Source organism: Chenopodium album, chromosome 13 (assembly GCF_948465745.1).
Source record: "Chenopodium album chromosome 13, dcCheAlbu1.1, whole genome shotgun sequence".
NCBI lineage: Eukaryota > Viridiplantae > Streptophyta > Magnoliopsida > Caryophyllales > Amaranthaceae > Chenopodium > Chenopodium album.
The window spans coordinates 11,642,673-11,661,323 of record NC_137846.1 but is presented as its reverse complement, the minus strand read 5'-3'; the positions used below and the strand labels follow the sequence as shown (position 1 = coordinate 11,661,323).

Genomic DNA, 18,651 nt, shown 5'->3' with positions numbered 1-18,651 from the left:
GGGAACCGGCACCGGTGGTGGCTGGGTTAAAATTTAAGGGTTTTTTTTTAATTTTAATTTTTTATATTTTTTATCCAATAAATAACTGACACGTGTACAAAGTTGTAACACCCCAATAATTCTCCCTTTTTCCAAACCACTTAATTTAAATAAAATAGTGGAGAACTATTGACATGCATGTTACCGCCACGTGTTAAAACGTTAAGGCTTTATCAAAGTATTGTAGCGGAAATCCAACTTAAATCTTAAAATAATATAATTTAGAAAACCAATAAATCAAAGCTTACAAATTGGAACCATAAAGGCCCTTATTAAACCAAACTGATATTTAAAATCCCAAAACATAATTGAAATAGTAAAACATAGATAAGTTCAACACAAAGAACGAATACTCTCAATCACACCAATCCCTTGACAATGCGTATGTCAAATCCCCGAACCTCACATCATCAAGCTAACATGTGCAATATTGCTCCCCAATAATACAAGTGTAATAATTGGATCATCACAGGGTCATTGAAAGGCGAAGGCCATGACCAAAAGAAAACACACACAAAAGCACACAATCAGCAAAGCTGAGTACATACAACCTACAATGTACAAAACCTAACATGCTCAATTAATTAAAGTAAATAAACATACAAAACGAATTCATTAATCAAGACTCCACACTTAAACAATTCAATTGACTCAACATACTTAGTAACTAATTCCAAACACTTGACTCTTTATATTTAGTTTGATTAATTTAATTTGGAGTAAGCAATAGACGAGGTTTTCCAACCCACCAAATCATTTTGGTCCCAAATGACCATTTAAAATAAAAGTTTAGCGCAATGCAAGAATGGGCGCGACTCCATTCTCACAAAGTTAGTCTAGGATCCCATCTAACTTTCATTATAAAATAAAAAATGTAAATACCAAAAGAGAAGAGGACATGTTGATCAAACAAGCCTCGAAAAGCCACGGGCTACCACCGTGTACCCCAACCCATAATTGTCATTACTCTAGAAGTGCACACTTTCCAGAGTTTTATTGCTCATCCTTGTTTCACTTTACGTGATTACAATTTTAATTAATAGCCGACTCATTCAAGTAGACCATACATAACAATCATACATCAATTCACTTTTAATCTTATTTAGGACAATGGTGATCACATCACAAATTGACCTTTAATTCCTTTAAACTTCCAAATTATCCAAAATTGTTGAGCATAGTCAACCCACCTAGCCATTTCGGCTTGATCCATTTTTACTCAACATACTAACAAGTCATGCTTGAGTAATAAATAAAATAATAAAACCTTGTGAAATAATTAATAAATTTATTCCACTTAAACCTTTCAATTCCAATCCTTCAATAATCCAAATGTGGTTAATTAACCAATCCAATAATAATAAAAAAAAATATGCTTGTATCAATATTCCATACAAAAAATTAATCCAATATAATTCAACATGCTTGCATCCATAATTCCATACCAACATAATCAATTCACCAAAACATGTCTCATAAACATAAGCACATGAATTAATTAAATGTATAACCAAACAATTTCCATCCAAGTGTTCTCTAAACATGAAACTAAGTTCTTTCTTTTTGGTACCTAAACATGATACTACTTACAACGAAGTAGACATGTACGTACCTCGTATAAACAATCCTTTTGTGCCACTTTTAATCACTTAAAAGCCTCCTAGGGAATAATCACTTCCTAGAAAACAATCAATAACAATAAATTAATACCCAACCAAATTTCCAGCAACTTAAATTTACTTTAGACTATTTTAAAAAAATCTGAAAATTATTTAAAAACCCCTAATTAAACTCCTATTTAATGGGTAATCACACACTTTCATTAAAATCTCAATAATACTACTTTAAATAAAATTCCAGCATTTTAAACTAATCAAAAACCCTTTAAACTCAAGGATAAAATTTAAAGCATAAAAAAAAACTTCGTTAAAAATCAAAAACTACCCAAAAATCACATTTAGAGGCTGAATTTGGCCACGAAAGGGTGGTGGGTAGTGAGTCTTTCTTAAAACATTGTTTCCACATGGAAAACACTACTTTTTTTTTATCAAAATCGGATGAGTTTAGAACCTAATCGGGGTTAAAACAGGATTAATATTAACGAATGGAAATCTAAGAATTAAAACACGAATTTACGTGTTCAAAATATTCTGGGATTAAGTTAAACTAATTAGTAGTTATAATCACCAAAATTTCAAACATCATTACTATAAAAGCCTAAATCAATTGTTCGTAAAAACCCTAAAATTGTGATTTTCAATAATTAAAAACCCTAGGTTATAAAATTTACAAAATATGAAAATTATGACATTTATAAAATCTGAAATTATAAAGTTTAATCATCAAAATACAATTTGATACTAATTAAATTAATTTCAAACAATAAAATCAAAACCCATAAATCAATAATTATAATTACACAAATTAATAAAACAAAGGAGAAAATAAGACTAACCTTTTGTGTGGGGAAAATTTTGGGGATGTATGGGGTATTTATAGGGGAGAGAGTTGTAGGGTAAGTAGGAGTATTGGGCCTCATAAAATTAATGGGCCAATTAGGTAAATGAAATGGACTAGGCATTGTTTGTATGGCATAAATTGTAGAATGAAAGCTTATAAAATATTTTGTACTAAAATAATTTTCGACCCAAATTAATAATTTGAAACTTTTTAAAATAAAATCCGGAAAAATACAAATAAATATTATAAATAAAATAAATTTTCATTTATAAAATATTTAAAAATACGGGGGATTACAAAAGTGGGGTCCACTAACGGTTTTTTGGATGGCAAAATTAAAAGGTGGTGAAATCAATTTTCTGGGTTTTTTGGTGGTGTTATAATAAAAGTTTTAAAATTTGTGGTGTTATAATCAATTTTTGGGTTTTTTTTTATGGTGTTATTTTCTAAAATTTCAAAAAAAAAAAAAAAAAAAAAAACAAACTTTTGATCAATAATATCTCAATTATATATAAGTACAAATTATAAAAAATTGGTACCACTTAGTACGAAATTATACACTAGAACAATTCCAACAAGTAATCAACATGATTAAAATTTTCTCTTATCTATAAGGCACTAACATTGGTTGGAGAGGATTATGTGAATAATAAAAAACATTCAAAATGAGGCACTATGAAAATGAAGGGAAAAATTCATACTATTTTATTATTACAAGAGAGCAATAAAAAAAAAAAAAAAAACTCAATTAGGCTTTGTTTGGCACTAGCTTTTCATCAAATAGTGGTTAATAGTTTGACTTGGTCAAAACACTGGTTACAATAATAGAAGTATTTGATAAAATGTTTATTTAGTGATTAGTGGAACAAATAACTATAGACTAACTTTTGACGAAGAGTTTAACGTTCTAGAAATCAAGGCAGCGGTGCAATTAAAAAAAATGAAAATAAGTACTCACAAGGTCTAATTAAAAAAGGAAATAAAAGATACCATAAATATTTATTACGCAATATTATTATAAGATTTAATTAAAGTAGCAACTTGATACAACGCACGGATCATACACTACTTTATTTTATTAAGAATAGTGATAAGATTCTAAATAGGAAGAACAATTTAAAAAAGAAAAGAGAAAAAAAGAAAGAAAATGAATTTTGAATGGACTAAGAGCCTGTTCTGATTGACTGAATTTAATAGAAATGAATTGAACTTATTAGAGCTGAACTGTACTGAATTAAACTAAATTGAACTGAACTGAATATCTTATGAGAGAGGAAATTAAAAACTAAACTGAACTGAATATCTTATGAGAGAGGAAATTAAAAACTAAACTGAACTGAAGTGAAAATAATTTGAAAAGAACATGACCTAGTTAGTTTGATCTAAATAATTTTAGGTAGATAATGTTCTTTAAGTTTAATGCAAGAGGTAGCATTATAGTGTTATAAAGAGTATAAATGCTACGTTTTACAACTAGTGGCCCCACGTCATTGCATAAATCAGCTCGTTAACTTGCGAAATTTCCATGCTATTTCCCAATTACGTTGTACCTTACGTACCATATTATTCAACTCTAATAAATACTAGTACGATGTACCCGATTTTCACACCACATTCCAAAACATAGGACCAACATCAAAATGGAATATTTCACAACATCACTACTATTTATCACTATAATCTTCACTATTATACTCATCACAAAATCATCGCTTAGTAAGTCCAAACTACCTCCGGGACCAAAATCATGGCCTACCATAGGAAACTTGCACAAGCTCGACGACAAGCCTCATCGTGATGTAACCGAGCTCTCTAAAATTTACGGTCCCATAATGTCTCTCAAGTTAGGGAGCAAAACCACAATAGTTGTCTCATTCCCTGAAATAGCCAAAGAAATGTTCCTTACACATGACCTAGCCATTTCTAGTAGGACAGTCCCAGATGCCGGGAGAACTGAACACCATTACAAATTCTCTATGGTTTGGCTCCCGGTATGCCCTAAGAGGCGGACCCTTAGGAAGGTTGCAACTTGCAACTATCCAATTGTTCACCAATCAACGACTTGGTAGGAGTCAAGTTTTACGACACAAGAAGGTGAAAGAGCTAGTTGAGTACGTACAACAATGTTGTGATAAGGGTGTGCATGTTGATATTGGAAAGGCGGGGTTCACTACCTCACTAAATTTGTTGTCCAACACATTTTTCTCGATGGATTTGGCTAGCCATACTTCTTCGAAATCACAAGAGTTTAAGGATCTTGTTTGGCATTTGTTAGAAGTTGGTGCAAAGCCTAATTTGTCAGATTTTTTCCCATTAATGAAGTACTTGGATTTGGGGTTACTTCACCAAGTTATTTAAGATATTTGAAGAAATTATTGATGAAAGGTTGAAAGATCCAACAAATGGTAAGGATGATGTTTTAGGCAACCTACTTAAGCTGGTTGAAAGCAATGAATTGAACCTTGATGATGTCAAACACTTACTTGCGGTAAGAGTTACTACTATTACTCTAGATTACCTAGAGTTTTTCACACTTTAACTTCTAACACTATTCACAAACATTATTTTGATTAGGATATTTTGTGAAAAACTACCTTATAAAACACTTTTTTTGCGAGAAACTACCTAATAAAAAAAATGTTGTAAGAAACTACCTTATAAAAGGTTAAATGTTGTAAGAGACTACCCTTGGTCGAAAAGTCATCGTTAAATTTATTTTCCGGCGTTGATCACGTCACGTGCCAATTAAGAAAAAAAAGGAGGGAAAGGGTAAATTAAAAGTCATGTGATTGGAACATGATGTGATCAACGCCGAAAAATGAAAGTCAATGTTGACTTTCCAACCAATGGTGGTCTCTTACAACATTTACCCTTTTATAAGGTAGTTTCTTACAACATTTTTCTTATTAGGTAGTTTCTCGCAAAAAAAGTGCTTTATAAGGTAGTTTTTCACAAAATGTCCTTTTGATTATAATTTGTCATTTATAGTACTCAAGTAAAACTATTTTCATATGGGTTCTTATTAGATTAATCTTAACATTTAAAAATATCTACTATTAATTATTATTGTTTAATTTAACAAATATAATTAGAAATAATGATAAAAGTTTTACTTCTATAGATGAACTTCTATAGAAGTGAAATTACAAAGTATATGGCACTTTAAAAATGAATATTTTTAGTTTAGTAATTTATTCTCTAACACAAAAACGGACCTAGGAGGCCTTCTTGGGTTGTGACCCGCCATATGCTCATAACATAAATATTTAAACAAATTGAACTCAATCACCTATAAATTTATCAATTCAAATAATCAAATTTGACAAATGTATCCAATCTGAATGACTCTTAAATTCAAGGTTATCAATTGAGAATACTCAAATCAATATTTAAACGCTAAGCTAGCTTTTAAACTCCGATGATTCTATGGTTGTTAAAAAATGACAATCATAATTTTTTAAAATGAACAGTTAAGGTTTAATGATTTTAAAATTATAATATTGACTAAAAATAAATTTAATTATTTCTTGAATTAATTTAATTCAATTTTTGACTTTTAATTTTATTAATAATTGAAATTTAATTTCAGTAATTAATTTAAAATAAAACAAAATTAAAAAATTAAATTAAAAAATTTAAAATTAATTTCTAAAATAAGAAAAATGAATTTTAATTAATTTATCATTTAAAAATAATTAAATCATTAAATCACAACCATTCAATTTTAAATATTGTGGTTCAAATGACTACGGTACAATTTTCATTTAAACTCGAGGTCACTGATTTGTTCGAGATTTGTGACCATGCATCTTTGTTGTTTTATAGAGATATATAGCTGATATGTAATGAGCCGAGACACATTAAACATAAAAGAGCTTCATGTGGAAAATAGATGACATTAAAATTGATTTTTAATTTTTAATTTAATTTTTTTATTTTAATAGATTAATATATATATAGGTTCAAAAATTATCATTAGTTTTGTTTGAAAATCTTTTAAATCTTTTTAATTATTTTAAAATAATGGATTATTTTGCAGTAGTTAGATATCGTTTATATATGTGAAGGGCTTTATTCGCCTTATTGGAATATAATATTATCAAGTAACATGCAAACTTTTCTTATTCTTGTTGTATTTGCTTTTGTGCATAGGATCTGTTTGTAGCAAGGACAGATACAACCTCTAGCACATTAGAATGAGCAATGTTAGAATTATTGCGCAATCCAGAAAAGCTTCAAAAGGCTCAAATTGAGATAGAAAAAGTACTTTGTAAAGATGAATCTGTAAAAGAATCAAATATTCCAAAATTACCATATATTCAAGCAATTTTGAAAGAAACGTTCAGGTTGCATCCATCTGCCCCATTTTTGGTCCCTCACAAGGCTGAGAAAGATATACAATTAAGCAACTTTATGTTGCCTAAAAACTCAACTATTCGGGTTAATGTATGGTCAATTGGCCGCAATCCATAAGTATGGCCAAATCTTGAATTGTTTTTTCTTGAACGATTTTTGGATACAGAAATTGATTTTAAAGGACGAGACTTTGAGCTAATACCCTTTGGTACAGGAGAAGAATATGTCCCGGAATGCCACTTGCCTATAGAATGACACATCTAATGTTGGCTACCCTTCTTCATTCATTCAATTGGAAGTATTGTCATGGAACAAATCCATACGATATTGACTTGGAAGAAAAGTTTGGAATTACTTTGCAAAAAGTTATGCCACTTGAGGCCATTCCACTCTCAAGATGATTGATCTCTACATATGATGAATCACTCTTTGTTTTATTAAAACTGCAACACTTATTATTATACTATATTTTAGAAGTACATGTATCATGTTTTTATACTCTGTATATCACTATTATTTTTTGTCATGTTCCTGTATTTTGTTTTATGTGATTACATAGTGAAAAACAAAAGTTAGAGATTCCGTAACTTTGGTCGATGTGATAATACACTAACCAAATATTTGAGAATATCTTTCATATAAATTTCATGGCATTTAGATTGTAACTTTTCGAGGAGTGTAATTTATTAAACACAATACAATGTTTTCATGGTTACTTGAGTCTAAATACTAATTTCTAATCAAGACAAAGGATATTCAACAATTAAGTTCTTATCAAACAGAAGTCTTCACATACTGCATGTACTAGTTTACCAACCAAAGAATTAAGTTCTTATTAAACAGAAGTGAAGGAAAAAGTTTTTTCAGTTGATTACCTGAATTTGCATAACCTATCTTGCAACCTGACTTCACCTTCTTTTTATTCTTCTTTTGCTTATGTTTTATGTGATAATTTCTAAATCAGCTTCGATGTTTCCCTACCTTATCCCTACCTTATAAAAAGTATAAGATAGCTCTTAAAAATAGTGTGTTACCAACTATACTCTAAAAAATAATTGAAACTCATACTAAAGATTTTTGTAAATTAACAAGCTATTGGATATTTGGATTACGTTTATTATCCATATAACACGGCAGCGTCTTTTAGTTTGGCAAGTTAGAAAGAAAAGAAGGTACACTCTTATTAACTTATTTTGACTAAGATTTGTCCATGAAGTATATGAAGGCTGCTAATACATGTACATGACCGTGTTAAGTACGGCAATAACATTAAATGTACTAGAAGCTAAGGTATAATTTTCAAACAAAACAATAATTATTTCCAACTCTAAGGGCATCCAAGTAAATCTTACACCATATTAATTTCTATAAATTGGCTATATTTTCTTGCAAAATCATCAAACAAATTATTAAATCCTGAAGTAAGTTTTTAAAAAAAGTAGTGAAAAATGGAGAGCAAGAGTATTATGGTGATGTTTGCGGTGTGCCTTGCACTGGCAGTTGGCGCAGCCGCGCAAAGTGCGAGTAACGTGAGGGCAACGTACAATAACTATAACCCACAAAATATAGGGTGGGATTATAACAGAGCGAGTGTGTATTGTGCAACATGGGATGCTAACCAGCCTTTGTCATGGCGCCAAAAATACGGTTGGACTGCCTTCTGTGGTCCTGCTGGTCCTACTGGCCGAGCTTCTTGTGGAAAGTGCCTCAGGGTAAGTATTTTACATTTACAGTTTTGCTGTTACAAATAACATATTCCGCGCATTAAAATGAGCATATTATAGTATTTTATGTCAAATTTAAATGTTGACTAAGGATCAGTCTCTATGAGATTATGACCATAAACTACGGAGTATTTAACTTGATTTTTTTTAGAACACCTATACATCATGATCTATATATGTTAGTTCATCTGAAAAAAAAAAAAAAACTATATATTAGTTGTATCTTAAATACTTATAGTTAATACTTCGTACATCTTTAATCCATAACTAATATACCTTTTTTTGTGCTTAATCAAGCTCACGTCCGATGTAAGTTTGACCAAGTATAAATCTTAGCTAGCTAGTAGGTGTCATATTTAAATTTAATGGTTATATTTTGATTGTTTATTAGTAATCCATATTTATGTATCTATATAGCTATATTGGTCATCCTATTTTATCTTGTTGATGTGAAACTTAGTCTCAAATATTATATTACGTGAAATTTCATTATTAACTTATCTCATCATATATCTTATGGGTATTGTGAAACTTATGGGTGTTGTTTTGATGCAGGTAACAAACATGGCAACGAACGCCCAAGTAACAGTGAGAATAGTTGATCAATGCAGCAATGGAGGGTTAGACCTTGATGTTAATGTCTTTAAACAAATTGACACCAACGGTCAAGGCATTGCTCAAGGCCACCTTCAAGTCAATTACCAGTTTGTTGGTTGCTAAATTCACTACCTAATGACTTGTGTAGTCACCTAGCTTAGCCTATGTATCTTTGAATTGCCTATGTTTTATGTAATAATCTCAAAATAAGCTACTATATGAATAAAGGACATCTCATTATATACATTGACTAATCTTCTCATGACAAAATGGTGTCTCAAATCCCCCTTAAAAATATTAAGCATATTTCAATTAAGATTTACTTAAATAAAGTATTATGGATTACGCGGCTATGCTAACAAAAGGATATATACTTCGTATTATGTAATTGCTAAGGAAAACGATGTTGGAAGTTAAAAAAGCTACAAGTATATGAGATTGTCTTATTTATTTTTCAGAAAGGGAATTGTGTGAAATCATCCCTTTTATATTTTAAAAGAATTGGGGGATAGATGCACGTATATTGAATATTAAAATAATTTGGATGTTCGTGTAGAAAGTTGGTAGAACGACATTTTTATTATTACTCCGTATTATTACTCTGTATAAAATTAAATATTGATAACATTAATTTTTTGTGTATTTTTGTATTTTCGTGTTGTTCCTTGACTCATGATTTAACTGTGATAGTGACTTTAATAATTTTTCAAATATCCTCGAGATATACTTAGCTTGATACTCCATTTGTTTTTTTACATTATTCCATTTTGATTCATTTGTCTGTCAATATGTACAAAATTTTAATAAATAATATTTCAATTATATATAAGTATAAATTATAAAAAATTGGTTGGTATCACTTAGAACGAAATTATACACTGAAACAATTCCAACAAGTAATCAACATGATTAAAATTTTCTCTTATCTATAAGGCACTAACATTAGTTGAAGAGGATTATGTGAATAATACAAACAATTCAAAACTAGGCACTTCAAAAATGAAGAGATATTCATACTATTTTATTATTACAAGAAGCTTAGCATGCAATAAAAAAAAAAAACCTCAATCTTTGTTTGGCACCAGCTTTTCATCAAATAGTGGTTAATAGTCTGACTTGGGGCCTGTTCACATTTACTGAACTGATTGGAGCTGAACTGAACTGATTAGAACTGAACTGAATTGAGCTGAAATAAATATTTTATGTGAGAGGGAAATTAAGAGCTGAACTGAACTAAACTGATTGGAACTGAATTGAACTGAACTGAACTGAAATTAAGTAAATGTGAACAGGCCCTTGGTTAAAACACTGGTTATAATAATAGAAGTATTTGATAAAATGTTTATTTAAATAGTGATTAGTGGAACAAATAGCTATGGAATGACTTTCTTCTTCTATTTCTTTTTGTCGAAGAGTTTAACGTTCTAGAAATCAAGGCAGAGGTGCAAAAATGAAAATAAATATATTTAATTACAAATTACAAGGTCTAACTAAAAAAAGAAAAATCATAAATATTAAATATGTATTGTCACAAGTTTAATCAAAATAGCAACTCAGTACAACGCACGGACAACACACTAATTTATTTATTAAGAATAGTGATAAGATGTTAAATAAGAAGAACAAATTAGAAGAGAAAAAAAGAGAGAATGAATTTTGAATGGTTTGATCTAAATATTTTTAGGTAGATAATGTTTTTAAGTTTAATGCAATAGGTACCGTTACACAGAGTACAGTGCTACGGACACAACTAGTGGCCCCACGTCATTGCATAAATCAGCTCGTTAACTTGCGAAATTTCCATGCTATTTCCCAATTACGTTGTACCTTACGTACTCCCTCCGTCTCTTTATTCAAGTCCACTTTCTCATTTTTCACGGGAATTAAGGTTGGTGATAGATTCCTTAAACAAGTACCAAAGTACAATACTTGCATTATATAAATAGTGAGAGAGACAAAAAAAAGAGAATAAATAGTGTCATAAATGACAGAATATGTTAGCAATCTTAAACAAATATAAAAGCCCAATTATATTTAATGCATGGGACAAAAAAGCACCAATCATATGCTATTATTTACAATCACACGGATTATGCCTCACATGAATAATTTTAAGATTGAAAAATTTCAGAATGAAAATTTGGAGGCCCGCCACTTTTTAAAATTTTTGGAGCACTATAAAAAGGGAGTTACTATTCATATACTCCAGTATCCAAAATCCTGAATTTTCTGATTATAAATAAAAAAAAAAATTGACAAGGAAAAAAAAATTATTCAGTAGATTTTGGCATCATTGCCTTATTCTTCCATGGCTTCAGGCTTTGATTTGAACTTGCCACCAGATATTATTCTGCTATGTGATGATGAAGATGGTGAAAACGAGAATAACGACACTAGTGAAGAAATCTCAGAAGTCAATGGGGGACTAGGCATTGATCTCAACTTGCTGGCAAAAGAAGATGAAATCTATGAAATTGGTAATCATCAACATAACACCAACACTCAACAACATGACAGTGATCGGAACGACGGAGCTCAGCCAAATGATGGCGTATCAAGAACACATCATAAGCCGAAGATAAGGCTCAGCACTTCACAGAGGTTCAATCTCCTCATATTCCTCTTGATAAACTGTGAAGGGGACCATTTAAAAACAGGAGCAATGTTGAAAGCAAAGCAATAATTCAATGTATGTAGTAAGACAATCAGCAGATTGTGGAATAAAGCAAAGAAGCAAAAACAGGAAACCAACAAGTATAATCCATGCACAAATTATCATTAGGCTGGGAGGAAGAGGGTGCAAATCTCAGTATGAAATCAAGAAACTAGCAATTGGCCAAAGAACATGCATAAGAGATCTTATAGAGGTGCTGAACATATCACGAGCCACAATTCACAGAATGATTCAAAGAGGTGATATAAAAGCACATACAAATGCTTTAAAGCCTAAGATGACATCAGCTAATAAGATAGCAAGGTTGAAGTGGGTGCTTGGATTGTTAATGGGATCAACATCATGGACAAAGAAAAAGTACTTTCCAATGTACGATTTTATTAACATTGATGAGAAATGGTTCAACTTGACAAGAAAAAGTTAGAGGAATTATTTGTCAAAAACAGAGAAGGACGCATACATATCAGGGCAATTAAGCACCAGAATACCAAAGGCAATGTTCATATCAGCTACTGCAAGACCAAGGTTTAGAGGAGACGGGTCGTGCTACTTTGATGGGAGATTAGGCATACTCCCTTTCACTTATGAAGATGTTGCTATGCAAAGAGGGACTCAAAGTATAGGAAAAAGCTAAGGGGAGTAAAGTAACCAAACTCATAGATCCCATCACAAAGGAAACAACAAGAAGGATGCTAATAGACAAGATTCTTCCAGCAATCAAGGCAAAGGGGCCGAATGACGGCACTTCAAAGACAATCTACATACAACAAGATAATTGCAGGACTCATATCACTGAAGTTGACCCTGAGTTGTAACAAGTGTATCAACAAGGGGAATCCGCATTCATACTAGTCCAGCAGCCCCCTAATAATCCAGATTTAAACATCATAGACTTAGTGTAGACACCCAAATGTGTCTCCCCAAAACCAAACCCAGTGTCGAATCATAATCGAATGAAGTGAAAGTGTGGAAAGTTTAGTGTTGCGGTTAGTTTTTATTTCTTTTCTTTCTCTCTGTTTTCGAAAACCTATTTTATGAAAATAGCCAATCTAGTTTATTTTGGTCCATGGCAAGGGTCTGATAATAGTGTAGTTGGATTGGGCTCAAAAAGAGCTTTCCAATGATATATTATAAGCCCAATTCCGATGAATAATGAGGAAGTTATGGCCAAAATACTAAACTTGGCCCGGTTTGAATTTTATGTGCGGCCCAATGATCTAGAGGAGGGCCCATTATGATTTATGGTTCCTAATGTAATTAGGATTGATTATAGTCTTTTAGAATTTTCTAGAAGGCTCTTTTGAATCCTAATGTGATTAGCATTGATAAATGAGTTTTATGAGTCTTATTTAGAATAAAAGAAGCGTTTTAAATAAAATTACAGTTTTACCCCTCGTACGCTAAATTTTATCAAAAATAGGAAAACGTGTGGAAAAATTGTCTGCAGCGCCGCACCACAGGCTGTTGCCTGGCGACAGGCCTGTCGCGCGGCGACAAGCTCTGTCGTGCGGCGACAGAGGCTATTGCGGTGACAGCGTCGTGTTTTATTCCTTTTCGAACTCTGATTCTTTTTTATCATATCCGGACTGTTTTCGTTATAAATAGGGTCCTTAAACCTCCGTTTTCAATCATCTACAATCTACAATCACCAATTCTCATCTGCAATCAACTCTCATCGAGAATTTCTTGATTCTCTCTCTTTCTAAACCAACTTTTCACAAACAAAATTCCACATACGTTAGCACTAGACACACTTAGCCAAGTTCGAAGTTGTCTTCGCCCTAGACGTGAAAGGTTTGATATTTCTGAGGGTTTGGTCCCAAATCTCTACTTCAATTATTTAATTTAATTGTTTGATTTTATATTTTCTTTGAAGTTACTAACGTGTGTATTTTGTTATTAGAAAGAGGTACGAGGCATCCAAGTAAGTGCTTAAATTGTTTAATTGATCTTTTGATATAGAAATCATGTTAAGATTGTTATTTTGGTTCCTAGTATCATGTTAGGATGCTTTCCTTTGTATGATATTTAGGGTGATTTGCTTATATCAATTATGATTTCTAGGGTGCTTCCTATGCTTTCTAATATCATATCAATATCATGTTAGTATCATGTTAGGGCTAAATCTTTGATCTTTGATGTTTAGTGACATGCTAGGGTTTGTTATTAATCTTGTTAGTATAATGCCTAGGATCTTGCTATTAATATTATGTTTTAACATGATTATTATTATGATGATTGTTATTTTTGTTATTATGTTGCTTGATGTTTATTATCATTGTTATTGCTTGATCACACCTTTTATGCATGTTTAAAGGGAATTTGTACTTGTAATCACGCTTAATAAGATAATTAATAATCTTGTTTAGGGTTAATATGATTATAATTCAAGTGATCGCCAATAATAGATTTATTTGTGCATTTAATTCAACCAACATAGATAAACAGGTTTAAGGTTAACCTAATGATTGCATGTTAGTCAAAAAGCGCACATGAATACGAGTAGAATAAAGTAGAGGCCTATTTTTAGGGCAGGTTCAATCTCTTTTAGGTTGGATTTGTACCTTCATCCCCGAACACCAGTCATGGTTCCAGACCTATTGGAGTTAACGATCTCTTGGATCGTTAAGGGGTGTAACGTTAAGGGGTGTAACCTTCACCCCGTGAACGGTTTACAAGTTCCTAAAACTTGTTGGTGACTCTTTTGCTCTAGCTTCTTTCCCTTTGGACGCCACCATACTTAAGTGTATGATCACAATGGGGTTCAAGTTTAGGATGGCTTGAAATATTCCCTACACTTAGGGTTTTTCAAAAGCATACATTCACTTCAACATAAGAAGATGCCAAAAAATGTAGGTGAACTACTTGTAGCAGTCAATGAAGCATACTTTGAGTTGGAACCACAAGCATTATGCTTTGTGTGGATCACACTACAATCAGTATTGAATGAGGTGCTGAAAGGGAATGGTGGCAATGACTTCATTATCCCCCACACGAACAAAGAAAAATTACTCAAGAAAGGAAAGTTAGAAGAGAGGTTGGATGCTCCTACATGGGCTAACCTAGATGCATGGGAAACATGTTATGGGGATGTGGGTGAACCAGACATTGATATCACAGAAGAAGAAGCAGACATAAATTCCTCTCAAGGATAGCAAGAGTTACCAGCAAATGCTATAGCAAACATGCAAGAATATGTCACTGACATTCAGGAGGAAGATAACATAGAAATCCCAGAAGGAAACCAGCAAACACTTGATGAAGAGTTAGCCTATTGGGCATCACAAATTAATGATGACACAATATGGATGGAATCACAAGGCATTTCAAAGTATGGCACACCATTTTGTTCTAATGACCATGAAGCTTCATCATCCAAACAAAAGAAGTGATTTCAACTGAAGTAAACATCAAGTTTTTTTGGAGGGCAAAAGTAAAGTATATGTTTTTTATATGTTTTAATGTAAAGTGAAGGGACTATTATGAGCTTGTATGATCTTTAAGAACATCTTTAATTAAATAAACACTTTTAAAGGGACTAGTGTATTTCATTTTCTTACTTGCTAAACACTTATTATCAACAAACAAACATCTTAGAAGTCCCCTTTCATCATTGATCTCAATATGTGGACTCACATCATTGATGCAAACAGACTACACTAATAATTGAAAATGCAATCATTTGATTTTCATCATAAAATTTTCATCATATTCATCATGCAAATCTCTTACCCATGAGTTAAAGTATGTCATATACATCAAGTAAATCATGTCACTAAACTCATTCTCATATAATTTTCATCATGAAAATTTCTTAGCCATCATTTAAAATATGCCACTTACATCAAGTAAATCATGTAACTAAACTAATTCGTAAATTCATTTTCATACTCCTGCTCATAATCCCAACATCATATTCATTAGAACCTCAATCTTATAATCTCAAAATCATAATCACTATAAGAAGCAAATGTAATCATGTAATCCCCCGTATTTTAATATTTTATTTTTTAAATTTTATTTTATTTATAATATTTATTTGTATTTTTTCGGAATTTATTCTACAAGTTTCAAATTATTTTGGATTGATAAACGATTTTATTACAAAGAAAATTTTAATATATAATTATGAGATGGTTTGAGAAAGAATAAGTTCATAAGTTAAGAAATGAAGAAAATAGGCATGTGAGAAGCCATTTTGGCTCAAAATGACTTTATTTTGATGAAATGGACCTATAAACTTAGAAATTAGCTTCTTTTATGTCATTTCAAGTCACATTCACTTATAAATATGTAATTATGAGATGGTTTGAGAAAGAATAAGTTCATAAGTTAAGAAATGAAGAAAATAGGCATGTGAGAAGCCATTTTGGCTTAAAATGGCTTTATTTTGATGAAATGGACCCATAAACTTAGAAATTAGCTTCTTTTATGTCATTTCAAGTCACAATCACTTATATGTTTATTTGCTTTACTTGTAACTTATGTTTTTAGTAAATTGTTTAAACTATATATAATTGTATAATGTATTTCTTGTAGGAGACCTACCAGAAGAAGGTTGAAGAAGCCACCACTCAAGGGATTAAAAAGAGTCCTAATGAGTTGTATTGGGAGACTGTGGGTGGTCGCAACAAGAAGGGTCGGGTGAGGGGACTTGGCTAAAGTGCAGAGCTGTACTATGGCAACCGGATGGGTCGAGTTTCTAAGTCTTCAGAGCAGTACACACCGTCCGTTGTTTCCCAGATGCAGGATCAGATGGAGCATAGGGTGGAGGCTCTTCATAGTGAAATCCGTAGTGAACTTCGGAGTGAAATTCGGAGTGACCTTCGGAGTAAAATAGAATTTGAGACGCAAACCCGAATTCAAGCTGAAGTGGCCGAAATGGAGAGGAGAGCCGAGGAGAGGTGGAATGACTTCATGAGTCGTTTTAGCAACAACGACACATGTTCCACTTTTCAGCCTCAGCGTCGAGACCCCAGGGATGACCCGGGTAGTGGAGGAGCAAGCCAGGGTACCCCAGCAATTGTTTAGCATAGCTTTGGTTTATGTAGTATGGACATGTACTTAATTTGAATTTATGTAGCTTTTGATTATGTTCCCGCTTTTGTAGAACTTACTATATATTATGTAGCTTTTGGATATGTTCTACTTAAGCATAGCTTTTGTGGAAATATATATATTAATATTTCCGTAATTAGATTATGATTTTAATTATCACAGGTATTAGGTGCAGGAATTATAGGCTATTAATGATGCTTTTTATTATTGAAATCTATCAGAATGTGTTGAAATGCAAAAATTTTTGCGACGGAAAAATTAGTGATAATATCAGTCGGAAACAATGTAATTTGCAACGGATAAACAGGGCAGAAAATCGGTCGGAACAATGTAATTTACGACAGATAAACAGGGCAAAAAATCCGTCGCTGGAGGTTGTATGTTGCGACGGAATTTAAATCTGTCGCTAGTTACAACCGACAATTCCGTCGTAAACTAGCGACGGAATTACATTCCGTCGCAACATTCAACCTCTGCGACGGATTAGTTTCGGCCGGAAACCTATTTTTTACGACGGATTATTCCTCGTTATGGTAATTCCAACGACAGATTTTTCCGTCGTAAAATTGCGACGGATTATAGTCGAAATTCAAAATAATTTCCGACAGAACATGTCGGAAAATCCGTCGGAATACCCCTTTTCGACAGAATTTTCCTCGAAAAATCATCTTTTTCATACCAAAGGTTTTCTGACGTAACGACGGAATTCCGTTGTAAACGTGATTTGCGACGGATTTTCGAAATTCAGCGACGGAAATTTTCGGTTGGAAACAGGCCTTTTTCTTGTGTTTTTGCATAGAATTTGTTTGTAGCAGGGACAGATACAACCTCTAGCACATTAGAATGGGCAATGTCAGAATTATTGCGCAATCCAAAAAGCTTCAAAAGGCTCAAATTGAGATAGAAAAAGTACTTTGTAAAGATGAATCTGTAAAAGAATAAGATATTCCAAAATTACCATATATTCAAGCAATTTTGAAAGAAACATTCAGGTTGCATCTATCTGCCCCATTTTTGGTCCCTCACAAGACTGAGAAAGATATACAATTAAGCAACTTTATGTTGCCTAGAAACTCAACTATTTGGGTTAATTTTTGGTCAATAGGCCGCAATCCAAAAGTATGGCTAAATCCCGAATTGTTTTCTCTTGAACGATTATTGGATACAGAAATTGATTTTGAAGGACGAGACTTTGAGCTAATACCCTTTGGTACAAGAAGAAGAATATGTCCCGGAATGCCACTTGCCTATAGAATGACACATCTGATGTTGGCTACCCTTCTTCATTCATTCAATTGGAAGTATTGTCGTGGAACAAATCCATACGATATTGACTTAGAAGAAAAGTTTGGAATTACTTTGCAAAAAGTTGTGCCACTTGAGGCCATTCCACTTTCAAGATGATTGATCTCTACATATGATGAATCACTCTTTGTTTTATTAAAACTGCAACACTTATTATTATCCTATATTTTAGAAGTAAATGTATCATGTTTTTATACTCCGTATATCACTATTATTTTTTGTCATGTTCCTGTATTTTGTTTTATGTGATTACATAATGAAAAACAGAAGTTAGAGATTCCCTAATTTTTTGGTCGATGTGATTATACACTAACCAAATGTTTGAGAATATCTTTCATATAAATTTCATGGCATTTAGATTGTAACTTTTCGAGGAGTGTAGTTTATCAAACACAACACAATGTTTTTATGGATTACTCTAGTCCAAATACTAATTTC

General features: G+C 32.0%; 1 protein-coding gene and 1 pseudogene across 1 annotated transcript; both read left to right on the top strand.

Moving 5' to 3' along the window:
• The first annotated feature begins 4,139 nt into the window (after positions 1-4,139).
• LOC145576305 (cytochrome P450 monooxygenase 76AD131-like) lies at positions 4,140-18,448 on the top strand (annotated as a pseudogene).
• Positions 8,244-9,424, top strand: LOC145576304 (pathogenesis-related protein PR-4-like). The gene is made up of 2 exons (XM_081634080.1): positions 8,244-8,567; positions 9,135-9,424. The coding sequence occupies exons 1-2, from the start codon at positions 8,304-8,306 to the stop codon at positions 9,297-9,299; spliced, it is 429 nt and encodes a 142-aa protein (XP_081490206.1). The 5' UTR covers positions 8,244-8,303; the 3' UTR covers positions 9,300-9,424.
• Positions 18,449-18,651: the final 203 nt, after the last annotated feature.

Excerpts from the sequence above, each read along its gene's own strand:
- LOC145576304 (XM_081634080.1), top strand. The coding sequence starts at position 8,304 with ATGGAGAGCAAGAGTATTATGGTGATGTTTGCGGTGTGCCTTGCACTG. Across the intron at positions 8,568-9,134 it reads CTTGTGGAAAGTGCCTCAGG|GTAACAAACATGGCAACGAA; the intron begins GTAAGTATTTTA and ends GTTTTGATGCAG.